Source organism: Panicum virgatum, chromosome 6K, assembly GCF_016808335.1.
Source record: "Panicum virgatum strain AP13 chromosome 6K, P.virgatum_v5, whole genome shotgun sequence".
Classification (NCBI taxonomy): domain Eukaryota; kingdom Viridiplantae; phylum Streptophyta; class Magnoliopsida; order Poales; family Poaceae; genus Panicum; species Panicum virgatum.
The window spans coordinates 42,471,825-42,489,629 of record NC_053141.1 but is presented as its reverse complement, the minus strand read 5'-3'; the positions used below and the strand labels follow the sequence as shown (position 1 = coordinate 42,489,629).

The 17,805-nt window shown below is 42.5% G+C and overlaps 1 protein-coding gene, 1 long non-coding RNA gene and 1 pseudogene across 3 annotated transcripts; 2 read left to right on the top strand and 1 right to left on the bottom strand.

Moving 5' to 3' along the window:
* The first annotated feature begins 12 nt into the window (after nucleotides 1-12).
* Nucleotides 13-3,202, top strand: LOC120713717 (pre-mRNA-splicing factor CWC25 homolog). The gene is made up of 4 exons (XM_039999666.1): nucleotides 13-360; nucleotides 535-682; nucleotides 1,355-1,516; nucleotides 1,947-3,202. The coding sequence occupies exons 1-4, from the start codon at nucleotides 173-175 to the stop codon at nucleotides 3,036-3,038; spliced, it is 1,590 nt and encodes a 529-aa protein (XP_039855600.1). The 5' UTR covers nucleotides 13-172; the 3' UTR covers nucleotides 3,039-3,202.
* A 403-nt stretch (nucleotides 3,203-3,605) lies between these two features.
* On the bottom strand, nucleotides 3,606-11,264 carry LOC120713716 (annotated as a pseudogene). Its single transcript, XR_005691250.1, has 15 exons — nucleotides 10,971-11,264; nucleotides 10,040-10,165; nucleotides 9,806-9,959; nucleotides 9,094-9,287; nucleotides 8,661-8,903; nucleotides 8,228-8,347; nucleotides 7,821-7,991; nucleotides 7,245-7,417; nucleotides 6,698-6,945; nucleotides 6,204-6,288; nucleotides 5,705-5,814; nucleotides 5,275-5,499; nucleotides 4,483-4,548; nucleotides 4,100-4,194; nucleotides 3,606-4,015 (listed from the first exon to the last, which is right to left on the bottom strand). The product of XR_005691250.1 is annotated as a peroxisome biogenesis protein 5-like (transcript).
* A 3,287-nt stretch (nucleotides 11,265-14,551) lies between these two features.
* LOC120713715 lies at nucleotides 14,552-15,326 on the top strand. Its single transcript, XR_005691249.1, has 2 exons — nucleotides 14,552-14,899; nucleotides 15,045-15,326. It is a non-coding gene; the product is annotated as an uncharacterized LOC120713715 (long non-coding RNA).
* The last annotated feature ends 2,479 nt before the right edge of the window (nucleotides 15,327-17,805 follow it).

The following is a 17,805-nucleotide window of genomic DNA, read 5'->3' as shown; positions in this document are numbered from 1 at the left end:
ACTCGGGGCCGAGGCGGCGGCTACCTCCCGATCTCACCTTCTTTCTCTCGCGTCGTCTGCCCCCCGTTTCGCAGGTCGCAGCGGACGTGACTCGCGAGGAAGAAGAAGAGGGAGACCGGGCCAGGCCGACGCTAGGGTTAGGGTTTACGAGGGCGGGAGGCGGGCTTCAGCCATGGCGCTCAAGTTCCTGAACAAGAAGGGGTGGCACACGGGGTCCCTCCGCAACATCGAGCGGGTATGGAAGGCGGAGCAGGCGGAGGAGGCGGAGAAGCGCAAGACGGAGGAGCTCAAGAAGCAGGTCGCCGCCGAGAAGGAGAAGGCCGAGTTCCGGGCCATGCAGGAGCGCGCCGGCCTCAGGCCGTAAGTGTCTCGTCCTTCTCTCTTTCTTTTCCCCGCTTCGCTTGACTGGATCTGAGCGCGTAATAGTTCGGCTAGGGTTTCGCTTGGATTGAATGTCTGGGGGGCTGGGCGGTGCCATTTCCGGTGTTTCTGGCTTCGTCCGGTGTTATAATCGCGTCGTGATGGTTGCTACAGGGCGCAGGAGAGATTGGACTTCCTGTACGAGTCGGGGTTGGCCGTTGGCAAGAGCTCCGAAGGGTTCCAGGCGCTGCAACAATCTGCACCGGGCGCTGCTGCTGCATCCTCTTCTTCTGCGCAAGCGAGTGTGGCTGATTCTTCCAAGGTACTTATGCCTGCCTGTAATTCTCACTCCTCTCTGTTTGTAGTTCCTTTAGGCACATGACAAACAGCCGAGCAGTTAGGTTGAGTGTAATTCAAAGCTGGGAATCGATAAAAAAAAGGTTCTGTTATTGCTGATGCAGTGGCAGGTTTGATGTTACAAAAGGCTATTAAGTAAGAAATGCCAAGATCAATTAGAGTGGTGCATGGATTATTGATGTTGGGAGGTTGTCATGGTAGAATATTGTTACCTTATATCATGATACGATGCATTCATGGTTGTAGCCACTCAAAACAATTTTATTTTACATCATCATTCTTTAGTCTTTAGAACATATCACAGAATATGTTGATCTTTGCATATACGCAGTCCCTTGTAGTAGTTTCCTTGCACATATCACTTCTTTTAAAAATCATATCTACAGAATTAAGTGTTCGAGGTACAGCACAGAAGTGGTCTCCTAGTAGTCCTGAACAGAAAACTGCGCACACTAAACTTGTATCCTAACAGCAGTTCTTTGTGTTGTGGAACATGGTTTGAAGTTTTTCGCTCAGTTTCTTGTTTAAACTTCATATTTACCTTGGAGTTGTACTTCTACTGATGTCCTATTTATGAAAATCATATAAAGGGAAAAATTGATTTCAAGAGCCATTTTTTTTCATTTGCTTGATTCAGGCAGCTGCGCCAGGAGCTTTATTTGAGGATAAACCTCAATCTGCAAATGATACATGGAGAAAACTCCACTCTGATCCTCTACTCCTAATAAGGCAGCGGGAGCAGGATGCAATTGCAAGGATTAAAAACAATCCAATCAAGATGGCTGAGATAAAGAAATCTGTAAGTGCTCCTTTACTTTCTTAATCTGGGTTCTGAGTAGCCTAACTATATCCAAACTTATCAGCAAGTGGTGAAAATATTGATATGGTTTCAAATTGTTGGTTTGAGATGACAACATCATGAACAAGTTTTCAGAAAACAACTGTAGTAACATCTTGAATGATATTCGATTTGTTTAATGCAACCGCAGAAAAATGCTATTTGTAAAAGATGCAAATAATTGCTTTTGGTAAAAAAATATGAATTTTATGATTTTTTTGAAAAATAAGTTAATTTTAAAAGATTACTTAGCAGTATCCAAACAGTGTTTTGTGGTTGGGCTGAATTTGGTTTTAGGAAATGTCCTTTTGTAAAGCTCAATATCCATTCTCAAGCTTTTTCCTTTGAACACGCTCCCTGAGATGCTAATGAATCTTACTCGCATGTGTAGGTTGAAGCTGAGAAAAAGCAAAAAGAAGAGAAGAAAGATAAGAAAAAGCACAAGAAGCATCGCCACCATAAGTCAAAGAGTAAGAGGCATCACTCAGATGAGAATTCAGATTCAGATGAAATAAGTGATGGAAAGGATGAGAGAAGGAAGAGAGTTCATTCTTCCCCTGACCATAAGAAAGAAGAGAAAAGGTCCAGGCATGAGAAGAAACGCCGCAGACATGATTCATCAGATTCAGACAATGATGAACCCCGGAGAAGACAGGATTTGTCAGAAGATGATGAGACAAGGAGAAGACGGCATGATGATGATGAACTGAGGAGAAGACGGCATGGTGATGATGAGCCTAGGAGAAGACGGCATGATGACGATGAGCCTAGGATTAGGCAGCAAGGTGACGATGAACCGAGAAGACGGCAGGAAGATTTGGAACCAAGGAGAAGATGGCAGGAGGATGAGGAACCAAGGAGAAGACGGCAGGACAATGAGGAACCAAGGGGAAGACGGCAGGACGATGAGGAACCAAGGGGAAGACGGCATGATGACCGTCCACGATATGATCGCTTGGACGCTGATGATAGGAAGAGACGGCAATCGTCACCAGACCGCCATCATGCATACTCAAAGCATGACAGTCCAGACTCTAGGTCCAAAAGAGTGGAGGATGGCCACAAAACTGGAAATTCCACTTCTGAACACCGTTCCCGTGCTGAACAAGGCTCAGGAGAGCAGATAAGGAAAGAAAGTGAACAGGGCAGAAACAATGGTCCTTCATTCAACCGTCGACGAGGTGGTGTTCACCATATGTCGGAAGAGGAGAGGTTAGCTCGTCTGCGGCAGATGGAGGCTGATGCTGAGGTCCACGAGGAGCAGAGATGGAAGAGGTTGAAAAAAGCTGCAGATGACGATGCTAAAGAGGCAGCAACTGTGAACGTAAACCAGTTCAAAGGAAAGAACTTCTTGGAAGATGAAAAGAAGAGCATATTTGGGACGGACAAGGGTGGCAGCGCCACAATCGAAGAGAGCATCAGGCGCCGCGCTTTTTACTCTCAAGGTGGCCGTGATGCTGAGGGCAATGCGTTCAGGCGGTGAATCTTCTGCTGTACGGTTGCTGTTGCTTGACACATGTGCCCTCAGTACTGTACTAAGATTTTTGAGCATTATGTACAATAATACTGTTGTTTTGAATACGGAAAATTTGCTGCCGTGTCTTTTTCATATTAATTTGCTGCAATCTCGTATACAATTTCGCTCCATGATTTTTTCCCGTGAATGAAACTATAAATTTCGATGGAATTACCATTTTTGTAAGATTATTTTTGCAAGATTATGCGGACGTTGGACGTTAGCTCGGGTCAGAATGGTCAGACCGCTTCTACTGGTCCTGCACTAGTGTGTTAATGGTGCGAATGGGAACGTTTCCTATGCCTGCCAATCGGTAGACCAGAACCGAAATGGATGGCGATAGTTAAGAGGTAATTTATACTTAATTTATGCTTAATTTCTTTTTAAAAGAACATCTGGCCTTCTGTCTCTGAAGATGTACCAGGTGGGTCTAAATCTGGGCCTCTTTTACGCTTTCCGTGCAGCGGCCAGCGGACCCCATACATCGGAATCACTAGAGGCTCCACGCAGCATTTCCATTGAACAAGCAGAGGGTGTCATCCTCGAAATAAAGATTTTTTTATTCAAATCATTCTTTTATTCCTGCTGTGCCTCCCGTGTGTATCTACAAATATTCTCCCCTTAGCCACCATTGCCTTTAGCCATGGTATTTCGCATCTATAATTGGGTGCTGTTCCCACTGTACATTCCACGCTTGTTAAATAGAAGAATCAACATACATCAAACAGGAATCAGAAGATCAAAAGGCTGCTGGATTCCGAATTCCATTTCCATGAGTGCAGCCAATGACAGCATGCGCCTTGCTAATTGGCTGCTTCCTTGCTGGATGAGGATCTGCTCAAGAGCTGATGTTCAGGACCGGGACTCAGAGAGGAAACTCTTTCTGAAGAGCGTCGAGGTTGCGGGCATCGCATGCAACAATCATGTCAGCTCGTGACGCATTGCTGGTTTAAAATGGAACATATGATTAGTTGGTAAAACCAGCATCAGAGGTTCGCATGTATGAACGGCGAGCATACAGGACATACCTGAGAGAAATCCTCAAGTACTGCCAGGCGTTGTCAGCTTTCGGATTCATCGCAACTGCTCTTACATAGTATCGAATAGAATCTTCGTACAAACCCTGCATCAGCAACATAGAAGAACGCTGTCAACATAGAAGAAACTTTGCTAACTAGGTTGTCTAGATAACCGTTGCAACTTGCAATGCAAATGTTACAATAGTTCAGATAAATAACAAAAATAGAAGTTCCACCATGGTTGCATGTTAGTGTAGTAGTGTTGAGAAACCAAGGTAAGCAAAGTCAAAATATGGCCTCTTATTTCACATCACAAGGTGGTAGTATTAAAGAATGTGATGACACAGCCGATAACATAATCAAATGATAGCATTCTACAAGAGAAGAATTACCTGGTTTGCATAGCTGATTCCCATATTAGCCCATGCACGGACATAGTTCGGTTTCAAGTCTAGAGCCTGAAACCAACAAGCAACATATTGTGATTAGTTGTGTTTCAAATCCATAAACAAGGGTTGTCGTACCAGGAGCCACAATATTATCCATTGTATAATATACGCCAAATATAAGTTTGAATAACAACTATTTATTTATACCAGCCACAGATAGAGGAGATGATACAAAAAATATTATGTTAAGTTGTTAACCAAATAAGTGAAGGTGCAAATTTTTACCTGAGATATCTTTAAAGAATTTGGTCAAACAAATCTACATTGTATTTCAAATAATTTGATAAGTATTTTGGACGTTAATAATGCTAGAAGCACTGCAATGTAGTATTAACTTTATTAAACAAAAACTTTTCCCATAGAGGGCATGAGGCCACTGAAGTTGCAACAAGACAACACTTCTGCCATGTCTGTCAGTCTATAGAATAGTCATTTCCAAGTTCAATAGCAAGTCCTACAGGATCAGTGATACGTTATTTAGGAATTTATATGTTAAGACAACAACCATATAGTTTTTTCCTGTTAGTTCTGCAGCTTACACAGGATATAATAGCCACAAATATTCCACCAAAAGGAATAACCAAAGACCAACAAAAGACAGGATAAGCGATCATTTAAGCATCAAAGATGATAGAAACAAAGTGTCATAGTTCTTCAAACAAGAATATATACTGGGTCGTCAACCAGGAAAAACGACCAAAGTTGAAAATTTAAATATGTATTGGAACTAATTACCTTCTGATATGCCAATATTGCATCAGCACTCTGGATGCTGTTTGCTTGGGTTGCACCAAGCTTATTCCAGAGTGCATAGTCCTGAGGTTTGAGCTGTAGTGCTGTCTTAAATGAAGCTATAGCTTTATCATACTCTCTTGATAGGTTGTATAAGACTCCCAGAACTATATGGACGTCTGCATCTTCAGGTGACATCTGAGCAGCTTCATTAAACAACCTAACAACCTGATGAAATGTAAGCATTTAGCATGTCAGAATGAAAAAATATATGGAAACATATTAGAAATTGGAAAAAAGTATATGACTGTAGCTAAAAATATCTAACCATGTATACAGGGTACCCATCTGAAATCTGAAGTTGACAGAGTTCAAGAGTGACTAAACTGAAACATCCACACTAAAAGAGTAAAAGCATATAGCATGCACTCACATCTGGACCATAAGGTGAATCAGTCGCCTGTGGAGGGGCAAGGCCCCCATATTTTGGATGATTCTGAAGCCACCTATAAAGATATCTTAATGCTTCTCCCTGCTCCAATTCTGCAGCAATTGCGTAGAAGAATTAAAACCTTTCAAGATAGCATATAATTTGTTATTTTGATTAGTTTCCTACTTGAACTAAATTAAAGAATTTTGAATTACAAAAATGATATTAGCAAAGCATTTCATTATTGGAGATGAAGCTTGGAGAAGGATGGAGAAGTTTTTCTTTCTTTAAAACTACAAAAGTAAATAGATGTGTTTTGCCTCAAACATGAATTAGTTCAATAAGTTGTGTTTCATTGTTCACTGTTCCTGGTGATTTAGCTTTGCATCATTGCGGAAATAAGATTACTTCCAATCACAACTTCTGTCAGAAGATTATCTCGAAGAGCTTCAGAGCAGATTGAGCAGGATATTAAATTACTCTCACAATTCCAGGCACTAACCGTTTGTGTGACTGACACCTAGAGCGAGAAGAACTTCAAGGTTTGTCGGATTAGCTTCCTGCGCACGCATCATTGCAGCGATGGCCTGAATTCAAAGCAATAAATTAGAAACAAATTTCACCTTGATGAAACGGAGAACCAAGGAATCCCTAGGTCATAGCATCATAGTTTATCATGCCAAAGACTACCAGAAGTACATTTTTCCAGATAGGTATACAAAACTGCAATGGAACATTGTTGAAATTATTCCTCGTGACAATTTGTATACTGCATGCAGGACCAGCTACAAACAATCAAGCTCAGCCACCCTGTACCAAACTTAATTCTTTTACCTCTCAGATTTTGTTAACATGTTTTTTGAAATTGATCTATTCAAAACTCATAACAAACAGGACTCATACTCCAGTGGATACATGTTGGACTTTATCCACATAATAGATAATAGCATAATTCACATATAGAAAAAATATAAACATTAAAGGGAGATACATCACCTGTTGGTCATCATCATTTTCTGCATGTGTTACTCCTAGCAACCTCCAACCTTCAGCATTATCAGGATTCTTCAAAACTTCAGCCTCTAAAGCAAGAACAGCTTCACTTAAGAGGCCCTTGCGGAAGAGCTCTTGTCCTTCTTGCATTGGATTAGGGTGACCAACATACGGGTTCATCTCAGAAAAAAACATAAACCCCTCGAGAAGCACCCGAGCTTTGTTTGAAGGATGACAATTGTTCTTGGAACCTACAAACAAAGCATGACAACAATTAGTGGTATGATACCACAATGTAACAGCCATACGAAAGGGTTTCCTATAAAACATAACATAATTCACATGGCACTATAAACTAATTAGACACTTTTATTAATAATTTTCCAAACTAGATGGTACGTTGGAATAAAAAGCCCAAAGTTATTTCAATATCTTGATATAAAGATAGAACTGACAACACACCAAGAAAGAAGCAATAAATGTTGACTCAAATTGAATGCTATTCCTATGACAAACCAAATGTACAGAGGCACAAGTGACTTGTACTTACTCATCTGCCCATGGATCAGCAGAGCTTTCACCAAAACCACCACCACTGAATTCTTCTGCCCATTCGTCAGTAACATTTAATTTTGAAAACTCGTCAACCCAATTATCATTTAACGCGCCCTGATTATGTTTACTAGCGAACTCGCTAGCCCATTTATCCACCCCTTGTGAAAGCTGCAGGATAAAAAATAGTGGGAAGAAAATAATCAGAGCACAGCTGATACAAGTGTGAATGAAACAAAAGGCTGCCAACACCAATTATGCCAGGATACTACATGGTTTGTACTTTGAACTAAAGGATGATCATTATTTTTTTATATGCAGGTCCTAGAGAGAAAATCCAGCCACCATGGCTTGGGGATATCTAATCAGAAGCTTTGGCAGTTGTGCAATTCTGTACTGAACGAATGCATCCTAACTTCTAGTCTCGCACATGCTCATAGGCACAAAAGCTCAAAAGTCGCATGCTATAAAGTGCCATGATGCACCAGTGATTTGTCAAAAGAAAAAAAAAACTCTGGCAAGGGAAAATTGAATCCTCATTAAGCATGCAATACACCCATCTCTCTGTTATTACCTCTTCATGTGCAAACTGATCCGCCCATGAGTTTGCATTTGCATTGTACTGTGTTTGAAATTCATCAGCCCAGCCATTGGATTGGGATGCTGAACCTTGTTTTACTTGATTATCTTCTATAATAAGTTCACCACGGCTCATCTTTGAAACAAACTGGAAGAACTTAGAATTCTTCCAAAAGTGAGAAAAAAAAGGATACTGTCAGGTCTAAGATTGTCGTTTGATACACGGTCTAGGAAAAACGTAAGTCAGTACTGAACAACAATGGTTCAGATATGACAAGTAATAGTGCAGTACAATGTGAACAGTCATAAATATGTAATGCACACTATGCTTTCTCAGCATATCCAATGAGGTCCCCACCCCTCAGCCAGTCCAGAAAGCAAAGTAATCAGGTCATCAAGTACCTGAAACTTGGGGTCGTTATTACTTGCTAATGTTTGTGCAAGCATACGGGATTGCTCCATAGCAGCCAGGTTAGCCATGTTCGCTCCTCCCATCTGACCCATGGCCATCTGAGATTGATGCTGCAATAGTATAATAAATGTGATTTAAACCAAAGGTAATAAAAATGAGCATGTCAGGCACAATGATATTGCAAGAAGGCAAAGGAATTTTAAGAAACCAAATTGGGCATACGATTGGATTGAGGTAAAATAGCTGAGCAGATAAATTCATATCAACTCCAAACAACAACAACATAGCCTTATATCAACTCCACATACTATCTATTTCTAAGAAGACTTGTCCAGTAAAAAAGCATCTTTCAGAATTGATACTTGCAGAAATCCTAAACAAGCAATGCAAGAAATCCTAAACAAGCATGCTAAAGACTCTGACCTGTTCAAACTCAGAGGCCCAACCATTCGGGCCATATTGCTGCTCGAAAGAATTTGCCCAACTTTCTGGGTTATTATTTTGATTGCCAAACTCGGTAATCCATTTATCTGCAGCATTATGCATCGAGGCAGGTCCCATAGAACTTTGGGACTGATTCCAGTACTGCTCCAGCTCTGGGTACTGTCCATGCATAGGCCCTCTCATTCGGTTGTCAATATCAAGCGAATGCAACAAAGTATTGACCTAACAAACATAAATAAGTAAGTAAGATCTCCAATAATAACATAAATACTGAATTTGGAAAGTGCATGCAAAACTGAGGTACTGTACAATTATAGCTATATAAGAGAAACGGAAAACAGAAGTATTTTGAGCAAACCACATGATCCTAGGTAATTTTCAGATCCAGAGAGTTTACAAATAACAAGTTAACCTGAGCCTGTATATATTCCTCTGGTTGGTCAGCCAGAATATGTCGTGCCATTATGCAGCTACGATCACGTATGCATTGTTTGTCGCTTTCAGATAAACCAAGAGCTGGTAATGGAACAGGTTGAAACGGCACACCAGCTCTGCCACTTGCAAGAAAAGAATGCAAGACACCAGACAACACCCTTTGTGGTGGACCTGAAATGAATTATGTTGAGAGTCACTATAGTTTGTTGTATTTTGGCATCTTTGTCAACTCTAAACTGGAAAATACTGTTAAGTCTAAGGTAAACTCCATTTTCATATAGTTTGTTGTTTCAAAACCTTGTTCTCAATATATTAAACTTCAATCCTCACAGTCAAACACAATTTGCATAACAAAGAGTCAAGAACCGAGGCATTTAATATTTAGCTATTCTGGAGTATGCAAGCACTATATATTAAAGCAGGATCTAGTGCCTACACTGTTGATACAACTAAACCTTTTGTCTCAAGCAAATTGGGTAGGAAGTATGCCAGATGTGAAACAGTAAGAGCCACACAATCAAAAAAGGATTGTTAATATATAAGAGGTAATATCTCACAGACAAAATAATAATTATTAAGCTGTACATGATTGCATCATTTATTCAACAGGCTGGGTGTATTATATGTGCAATGTGGTACACAGACAAACATCAAGTCAAAAAAAAAGAAAGAAAAATCTAGACATATACCATCCAAGGGTGGTCTGATGGTTGTCCCTGCATTGTTATAGATTTGGTCAAATTCTGCGTATTGTGATTCTGCTCCTCCAAATTCAGGAACCCCTGGAGGGCGAAAAGATTCAATCCAATCATTAGCGGGACCCCCACGAATGAAGTCTGCACCCTGCAGGTTCTCAATTACAGTTAGGACTTAGGATTGCCTGTCAGGGGAATAAAAAGGGCAGCATTCGGAATAACTCTTACCCGTGCAAGGGGTCGCTGATCTTGTTTGAACTCATTCTCTGAACCGGGGATGGTTGACAAGGGAGGAGCTGTGCCAAACTCAGACGTAGACGGAACACTGACTGAGCCAGGAAGTTCCTTAATGGACTGCAAAAATACAGGGTGTTTTTAAGGAGAAAGTTGAGTTGATGTTAAACATAACCTATTAATATATTCGGATGTTAACCACTGCAGAATATTACAGATCCATTCTATATTCATATATCAAGAAGCATGATGCCATATTTCCATTAGTAGGTCAATCAGAAATTCTCACAGTATTGTACTATTGCTTACTGAGTACTTAAATTAGGAAATTGAACATCCTTTCAACTGAAGCAAAAATGAGCTGTTTCTTCCTTGGCAACAGAAAAGGATCATAGTAGAAAACTACATCATACTTGATACATGATCTCACCGAGGTGTACTGGCAATTCAGTTCCAGCTAAAAAGAAAAATTCACCACTCAATCAGAGACAAGTATTATTTTTGAACTCTTGTAATTTCGTTACTATTTGGTAATCAAATCATGGGTATAGCCTGGGGTGGAAAAAAAAAATCAGAGCCAAGTTGCAGTGGAACACATGGTCAGACAGATCAGTACTTGTACTCAGAACTGGGCACATCTAGTAGAGTGGCGTGATTATATACTAGCTAATTGGGACTTGCACAGTTACCGTTCAAAACAATACACGTGACAGGATACCAACCTAAACATCACGGGGCGATCAAACTACCAGCAACCTAGAATAGCAGGATTAGTTCCGCTTTCGGAACAATATAGGCGCAATTGACGAACTACGCAACCGAAGCGGCACGAATCGTCAAACCAAGCCTAGCCATCACTGCGGGCGTCGACTAAGCCTCCGAGCTCCAGACTACACAGGCAGAGCTAAAGGCTACGGAGGCTCACCTGAGTCTTGGAGGACTGGCCGAGGACGGCGTTGGCGAAGGCGTTGAGGGGGTTGGACGACGAGGCGCCGTCCGGGGCACAGCTGTTCTGGCCCGTGACGAGGTGCCGCATCGCCATCTCGGCCGCCGCCTCCGCCGGGCGGGCGCGCTCGCCGGCGCCGGAGCTGCGATGCTACGGGCGCCGCTTCGGTCGTCGCCGGCGACGAGGGGCGCCCGCCTCGAATTGAGAGATGGGGAAGGGCAGCCGGGCAGGTGAGGAGAGGAGGAGTCGCCGTGCGGCGGTGGCTTTGCGGGTGTGGAGGGCGGAAAGCAGCAAGACCCGATAAGGCCAGATACCGCACCGGACACGTGAGAGATCGGCCTGCGTACGTATGCACAATTTTTTTTTTCGTCTTTAAGTTTCGCGGTTAGTTGAGGAAATTTCCGTTTCCCTTTTTGGGCCCACAATCTCTATCAAATTTGGGCCCAGCCCATCGCTAGCATGAGAATGGCCCAGCACACAGAATAACAAAACCCTCACCCCCTCACGGGGACCTTTTTCATTTTTATATTTAAAAAAATAAAATTTCAAAAATATACGTCGAATAGTGAAATTTTCAAAAATAGGTGCTTGTCGCCCCCTAATGGGCGACAGGTGCCTGTCGCCTACTGGATGGGTGACATGACCTAAATGTAAAAAAAATTTACATTTAGGTCCCGGCGCCTAGGGCGCATTAAACAGTGAACTTGTAAAATCGATATAAAATCGTAAAAAAATCAAAAAAATACAAACTCAACTGTTCTATATTCTATGAAACAAGATCTACAACTTTTGTTACATAAAATTTTTCATTTGATCAATGTATCTAAATCAAGAAAAATAGTTCTTGTACCTAGAAAAATCTGAAATAATTCATTTGGTCTAGTTGTGCTTATCTAAAATTTACCAAACTTTTTTTTATAGCTCTTAGGAAATAAAATAATGGTACTTTAAAAGTTATGGCTGCTAATACTCAGTATAACAGCATGAATAAATAACCTATTTAAACTAGACATATTGCAAGATCTAATTTAACACCTTATTCTAGAAATGTTTTCTGGGCCTACCAATTTTGTACAAGTCTATTCTCACCATATGCAATACTCTGGCCAAAGATGAGATGCATACAAAGGATGGATCTTGAGATTTAAATAAAAGTGCATTAAACTGGTATTTAAAATAGAGAAAGATACATTGATCAAATGAAAAACTTTATGTAACAAAAGTTGTAGATCTTGTTTCATTGAATCCAGAACAGTTAAGTTTGTATTTTTATAATTTTTTTACTATTTTATATCGATTTTACAAGTTCACTGTTTAATGCTCCGTGGGCGCCAGGACCTAAATGTAATTTTTTTACATTTAGGTCATGTCGCCCATCCAGTGGGCGACAGGCACCCTGTCCCATTTTTGAAAATTTTCCTATTCGGCATATATTTTTGAAATTTTGTTTTTTTTAAATATAAAAATGAAAAACAGTCCCCTCACGGCCTCTCTTCTTATAGGAGGCGGCGACCGTCCGTCGAGGGTTCTGCCCAGTCTTCTCGTGGCAATTCTCCCTCGCACACTTACGTAGGCGAGAAGATTGATCTGTGATGGCGGCGGAGTCGTCCAACGCGAGGACGGGCAAGGGAGTGCCCGAGGCGGAGGAGGATCTCAAGCTCGACGAGGAGAAGGCACACGTCGGATCGAAGCAGAAGATGAAGAAGAAGGTGAGCGCCGGATCGAAGCAGAAGATGAAGAAGAAGGTGGGTGCCGGATCGAAGCAGAAGATGAAGAAGAAGGTGAACGCCGGATCGAAACAGAAGATGAAGAAGGAGGAGGTGCTGCCGACCCCGTGCCCTACGCCCCTCGGTTATCGCTCGGGCTGGTGGAGGGCAATGCGCGGGGGCCGGGAAGAGGATGAAGAAGAAGGTGCTATGGTTGGGAAAGGATTACGTCGACTTTCTCGCGGAAACCCCCCTTCCCCCGCCCTACCAACCCATCCCTAGTTCGAATCTTGAATTCATGAGGATGCAGGAAAGCTTTGCCGCTAAACTAACTGCTGATCATGAAGAACGCGACGGCATCCTCAAGCAATACGCCGAGTACGGGTACGCTTATCTGGAAATCGAGGTCACCAATGACGAGGATGACAAGGGGTTCGCAGGATCGAAGCAGAAGATGAAGAAGAAGGTGGGCGACGGATCGAAGCAGAAGATGAAGAAGAAGGTGGGCGACGGATCGAAACAGAAGATGAAGAAGAAGGTGGGCGCCGGATCGAAGCAGAAGATGAAGGAGGAGGTGCTGCCGACCCCCGTGCCCTTCCGCATTCAGTCATCGATCGGGCAGTTGGAGGGCAAGGTGGTAGCCGGGAAGAGGAGGAAGAAGGTGCTACCATTGGGAAAGTCATATATCAACTTCCTCAAGGAAAACCCCCTTCCCCTGCCCTACCAACCCGTCCCTAGTTTCGATCCGCGATTCAATGAGATGCAAAAAAGCCTTGCCGCTAAACAAACTGCTGATATTGAAGAACGCGACAACATCCTCAAGCAATACGATAAGTACGGGTGTGTTTATGTGGAAATCGAGGTCACAGATGACGAGAAGGACGAGGGCTTCGCAGCGTGAGCACCAGAGATTAGTTTGCTTTATTTGCTGGTAAGGGATTAAGGCTGGCTAAATAATTTAATACATGTGACCTCTAAGTTCATGTACTAGTATATCTTGTGTGTGATCCTGCTATCGTGATCCGACATTATGTTACTAGTAGAAAACTCATATGTTGCTTTTCTCATGTGATCTATTATCTTGTTTTGATCTTAGATAATAATCTATGTGTTGGATGGCTTCAGTTTGGGTACTAATTAATATTCAGATTGAAATGATGGCATGTGTTATCTTTGCTGTGTATGGCTGGAAAAATGGAGTAGATCAATCTGAAGATTGTAGATATAGTTATAATGTAATTTCAAGTAATTGGTACACGGGTGTAGCTTCATTCGCATACAGAGGCCCATAGATATCTCAAAGTTTGATAGACTTATTTGTACCCAGCACTTAAGCATGTATTATCATAAAGAAAAGCGAAACAAATGCCAGTCTATATGTTAAGGTTGGTAATCTGGGGGGCAGCAATAACATGGATTTGTTGGCTGCTGCATCAGGCATATATGTGCTTTAGTTGATGAAGCAGGAAATGCATTAAGATTCAAATTTGTAGGATGTGGCCACATGCACAATTCAAGTTGGAACATACCAAGAACAAAACAAAGGCATACCAGGAGAGAGAGAATGCACAACAGACAGGTCAAACCATTCAAGGTATATTTTGTGAAATGAAATGCTCCTTTTGCTACAGCATCAGCTTAACTAAACATATTCAGAATACTTACTCTAACTCATATACACCGTGGGAGGGAAGGCTTGGGAGCAATTGGATAACATGGAGCTGACACGTGTCTCGGTGGACAGCCCGACGCTAGCTCTGAAATTTGTCCACGCCAGTTCACGCACGTGGCCGCTTCCCGTCCACGAGACATCACCGCCTCCGACGCGCTGACTCCGGTCCTTCATTGGGACGCCACGCCGCGCACCCCCTCGCGGCTCCCACCCGCTCTCTTTCGTTCGCCTTTTTCTCCACGGAGGCGCCGGAGGAGGGCGGGGAGAGCTGGGCTTCAGTGGAGTTGAGAGCTACGGTGGATGAGGAGGAGGTCCAGCGCCGGTGCGTCGGCCGGTGGGGGCGAGGCGCGGCTCCCAACTCCCGTCGGAGCACAGAGCACCGCCCCTCGCCTGCACTGCCTCCACGGTGAGTTCCAGATATGGGCTTCGCCGCTTCGGTGGGGAAAAGAGCTAGGAGGGGAAATGAGCTGGGCCTCCCGGCGGAGCAGCGCCTGTCGCCTGCCGCGCGTCCGCCCTCTCTGCGCCCTGTGGTGAGTTCCAGATCGTGCGAGTTAAGGTTTTTCTTTCTTCCTGGTGTTCCTTTCATGGATGGCTGATGTTTGCCTTCTATGTTTCCATGGATGCCTGATGTTTCGCTTGCCTGCTTGTGCTCTGTTCGTCGGCCGGCTAGACCAGTTCTCCTGCTGTTCACTGTCTCTCTGCGTTGTTCCAGTCAAGTTCGTCCTCCTGGTTTAGCTGATATATGTTCGTCGTTTGTTAGTTTTGTTCGATGCTTGTGCTTTTGTGCTGGAATGTTCAGAGATTTTAGATAGCTGGGCTCATGTTTTTCTGGTACAGAGCAGGGCATAGGTAGGAATGGTTCATGTACATCTGAAATATCGGATTGTGCTGTGTAAAGACCAGATTTATTTTCAGTGAAATGTAATATAGACCTTCAGGTATTATTGTGTGCTGGTACAAAGCAGCCCAGCTTCGTGCTAGATGGTGCTGCTTTTTTTTATATGGTGGCTAATGAGTTACTGCAGTTTGTGCTTGCTAAATATCAAAAAATTGCTAATCATTAATTCTTTCTTGCTTTTTGGGTGTGTTTCTCATGTTGCGACGCTAGCTGCTCATGAGTATGGGGCTCCCTATTTTCATCAGGTGTGTTGCGACTTTGTGGTGCTGCTTAGTTGCAGAGGCTTCGCGAAGACTGTGGGTGGCATACTGGCATACATATACTTACTATTACTCTTATGCACCGTGGAGAGGAAGAACTGAGAGCAACGACACGTGTCCCCGGAGAGAGGAAGCCCGACGTGCTTCCCTGGAGAAAGGAAGTCCGAAATGGGGTATGCATTTGGTGTTTGCTCCTTCCGGTCCATACGCAACAATCAGCTTATTGTCACGCCCTCCAACATACCTCTCTTCCTATTCTATACGCATACGTAACCATCAACGCATCAACTATTTTGCTTCATATTTTCAAGTGGACGCTATGCTCCATATTTTCAAGTGGACGCGGCGTAGCGCGCGGTTTATCTAGTATACCTGGTATAGCTAGCATAATAAAAGCACTGCATCCAGATAACACTTGTCACTTCATATTAGGTATTTCTGTTGTCTACACTTAGCTCAAATGATAGGGTTGCATGTATTCTCATAGTAGATTTCCTTATGGACCCCTTTCCTTATCTAATTTAATGGGATCAGTTCATTCATTTTTGTATTTGAGTGTTTTTAATGGGTGATAAAATCTTTCTTTTTATTTTTTGCTAACTCAATGTTTTTATAGGAGCATCTAGTTTAATTCCATCATTTTTAGGATTTTGATCTTGTAGAGTAGCCATATTCATCATGGTTCGAAAACAGATCACTAAGACATAATGCTTAATGCAAAAACAATATGAAAGCTAATCGGTTGATTACATAGCATCGATAGGGAATATCCAAGTTGAATGCCAGGTTCAGATAGTATCATACTATCAAGTAGTGTTTGGCGTGTGTAGGTCCGCATGTTTTCATGATGTGTCTGTTGCAGGCCTTTCCACTGCATAGATCTACAAGACATTTGTAGCATGATTTGCCAGTGTAGTTCGTGAGATGGCTGTTAATCAATTGTGTAATGCAATGATATCTATGCTAAAATCCACATATCAACTATATCAATCTGAATTTCCTTGTGCCTGCAAATATTATAAAAAAAATGATGCTGAGCATGTCAGTGTTCTGGTGACCAGAGGAGCAAGAAGCGCAGTGTTGGTCCTGCAAAGATGTGGTGAACTGCCCTCATCAAATGGTTGTGGTGTCAACCTTTGCCAAGAAAGTCATGGTTATATATATGGTGAGAAATATACTTAGATCAGGCTATACCATGTCACAAACACATGCTGAGCTTACTGGCAAAGTAATTTAACTATACAAGGTTACAAATCATTTTCCTTTGTATATGACGGTATATTGTTTTGTCTGAAATCTAATGATGTATTGACCAGCGAGAAGTCATGTTCAAGGTACTTTTGCCTTGCAAATAGGTTGAACAGATGGGGCCGAAGAGATGACTGGGTACCTCTTGTGACTTCGTTCACCTGCCAGCTGCCTCAAATCAGTGTAATTTCTTAGACGAAAAGCAGAGGGCAGGCACAGAAAATCCAGTGCCTTAAAAGCAATGAACGAAGAAACTTGTAGTTAGAGCAATTATTATGGGTTAGTCAGCAGGCTAAATAGCTGTTCATATCACAAAAAGCGAAAAAGCGACTGCTCGGTGTAGAGCAGCACAAAAAACGACTGCTCGGCGTAGATCAAGCAGCATAAAGAGGAAATGTCTGAGCGCATAGAGCAACGAGGAAATGTCTCAGCTCAAAAAAGAGCATGCAAACGGGAAGCATGCATTCGATAGGCAATAGTGAATATTATATGAGCATTATTTTGCCATAGGCGTTGAGTGACGTGGCCTGCACATGCTAGTGCTGCCGTCGATTTCTATTCACTCTGTTCTGCTTGCTGCTCCACCGGCTAGCAACAGTATTTTTCTCTCGCACCAAACAGCACCAGCCACTAGCCAGCCAGCAGTAATTTTCTCTCATAATAAATTTGTCACGAGTCGCAGCCAGCAGAACAGAGTGATTATTCTTACTCTTAGATTTGACCATTCCGGGAAACAAAATAGTTAGACTTGACCCGGAGATAGACTCATAGTCAAACTTACCCAATCATAGTGAGATTTTGGCGGTCGGAGAAAGAACGGTTCAGGCTGCGATTCGAATTTTTTTATTTTTATATTATTTTTTTTTCGATTTATCAAAAATAAATATCGTTATATTTTTTTTGCAAATATGTTACCCTGCCGCTAGTTCGTTTGGCGGTAAGGAGATACCGCCGGATGAACCGGCGGTAAGTTTCTTGGCCCACGGCCCATCAAACATACCGCCGTTTCATCCGGCGGTAGCTACCTACT

Excerpts from the sequence above, each read along its gene's own strand:
- LOC120713717 (XM_039999666.1), top strand. The coding sequence starts at position 173 with ATGGCGCTCAAGTTCCTGAACAAGAAGGGGTGGCACACGGGGTCCCTC. Across the intron at positions 683-1,354 it reads GTGTGGCTGATTCTTCCAAG|GCAGCTGCGCCAGGAGCTTT; the intron begins GTACTTATGCCT and ends TGCTTGATTCAG. Across the intron at positions 1,517-1,946 it reads TGGCTGAGATAAAGAAATCT|GTTGAAGCTGAGAAAAAGCA; the intron begins GTAAGTGCTCCT and ends TCGCATGTGTAG.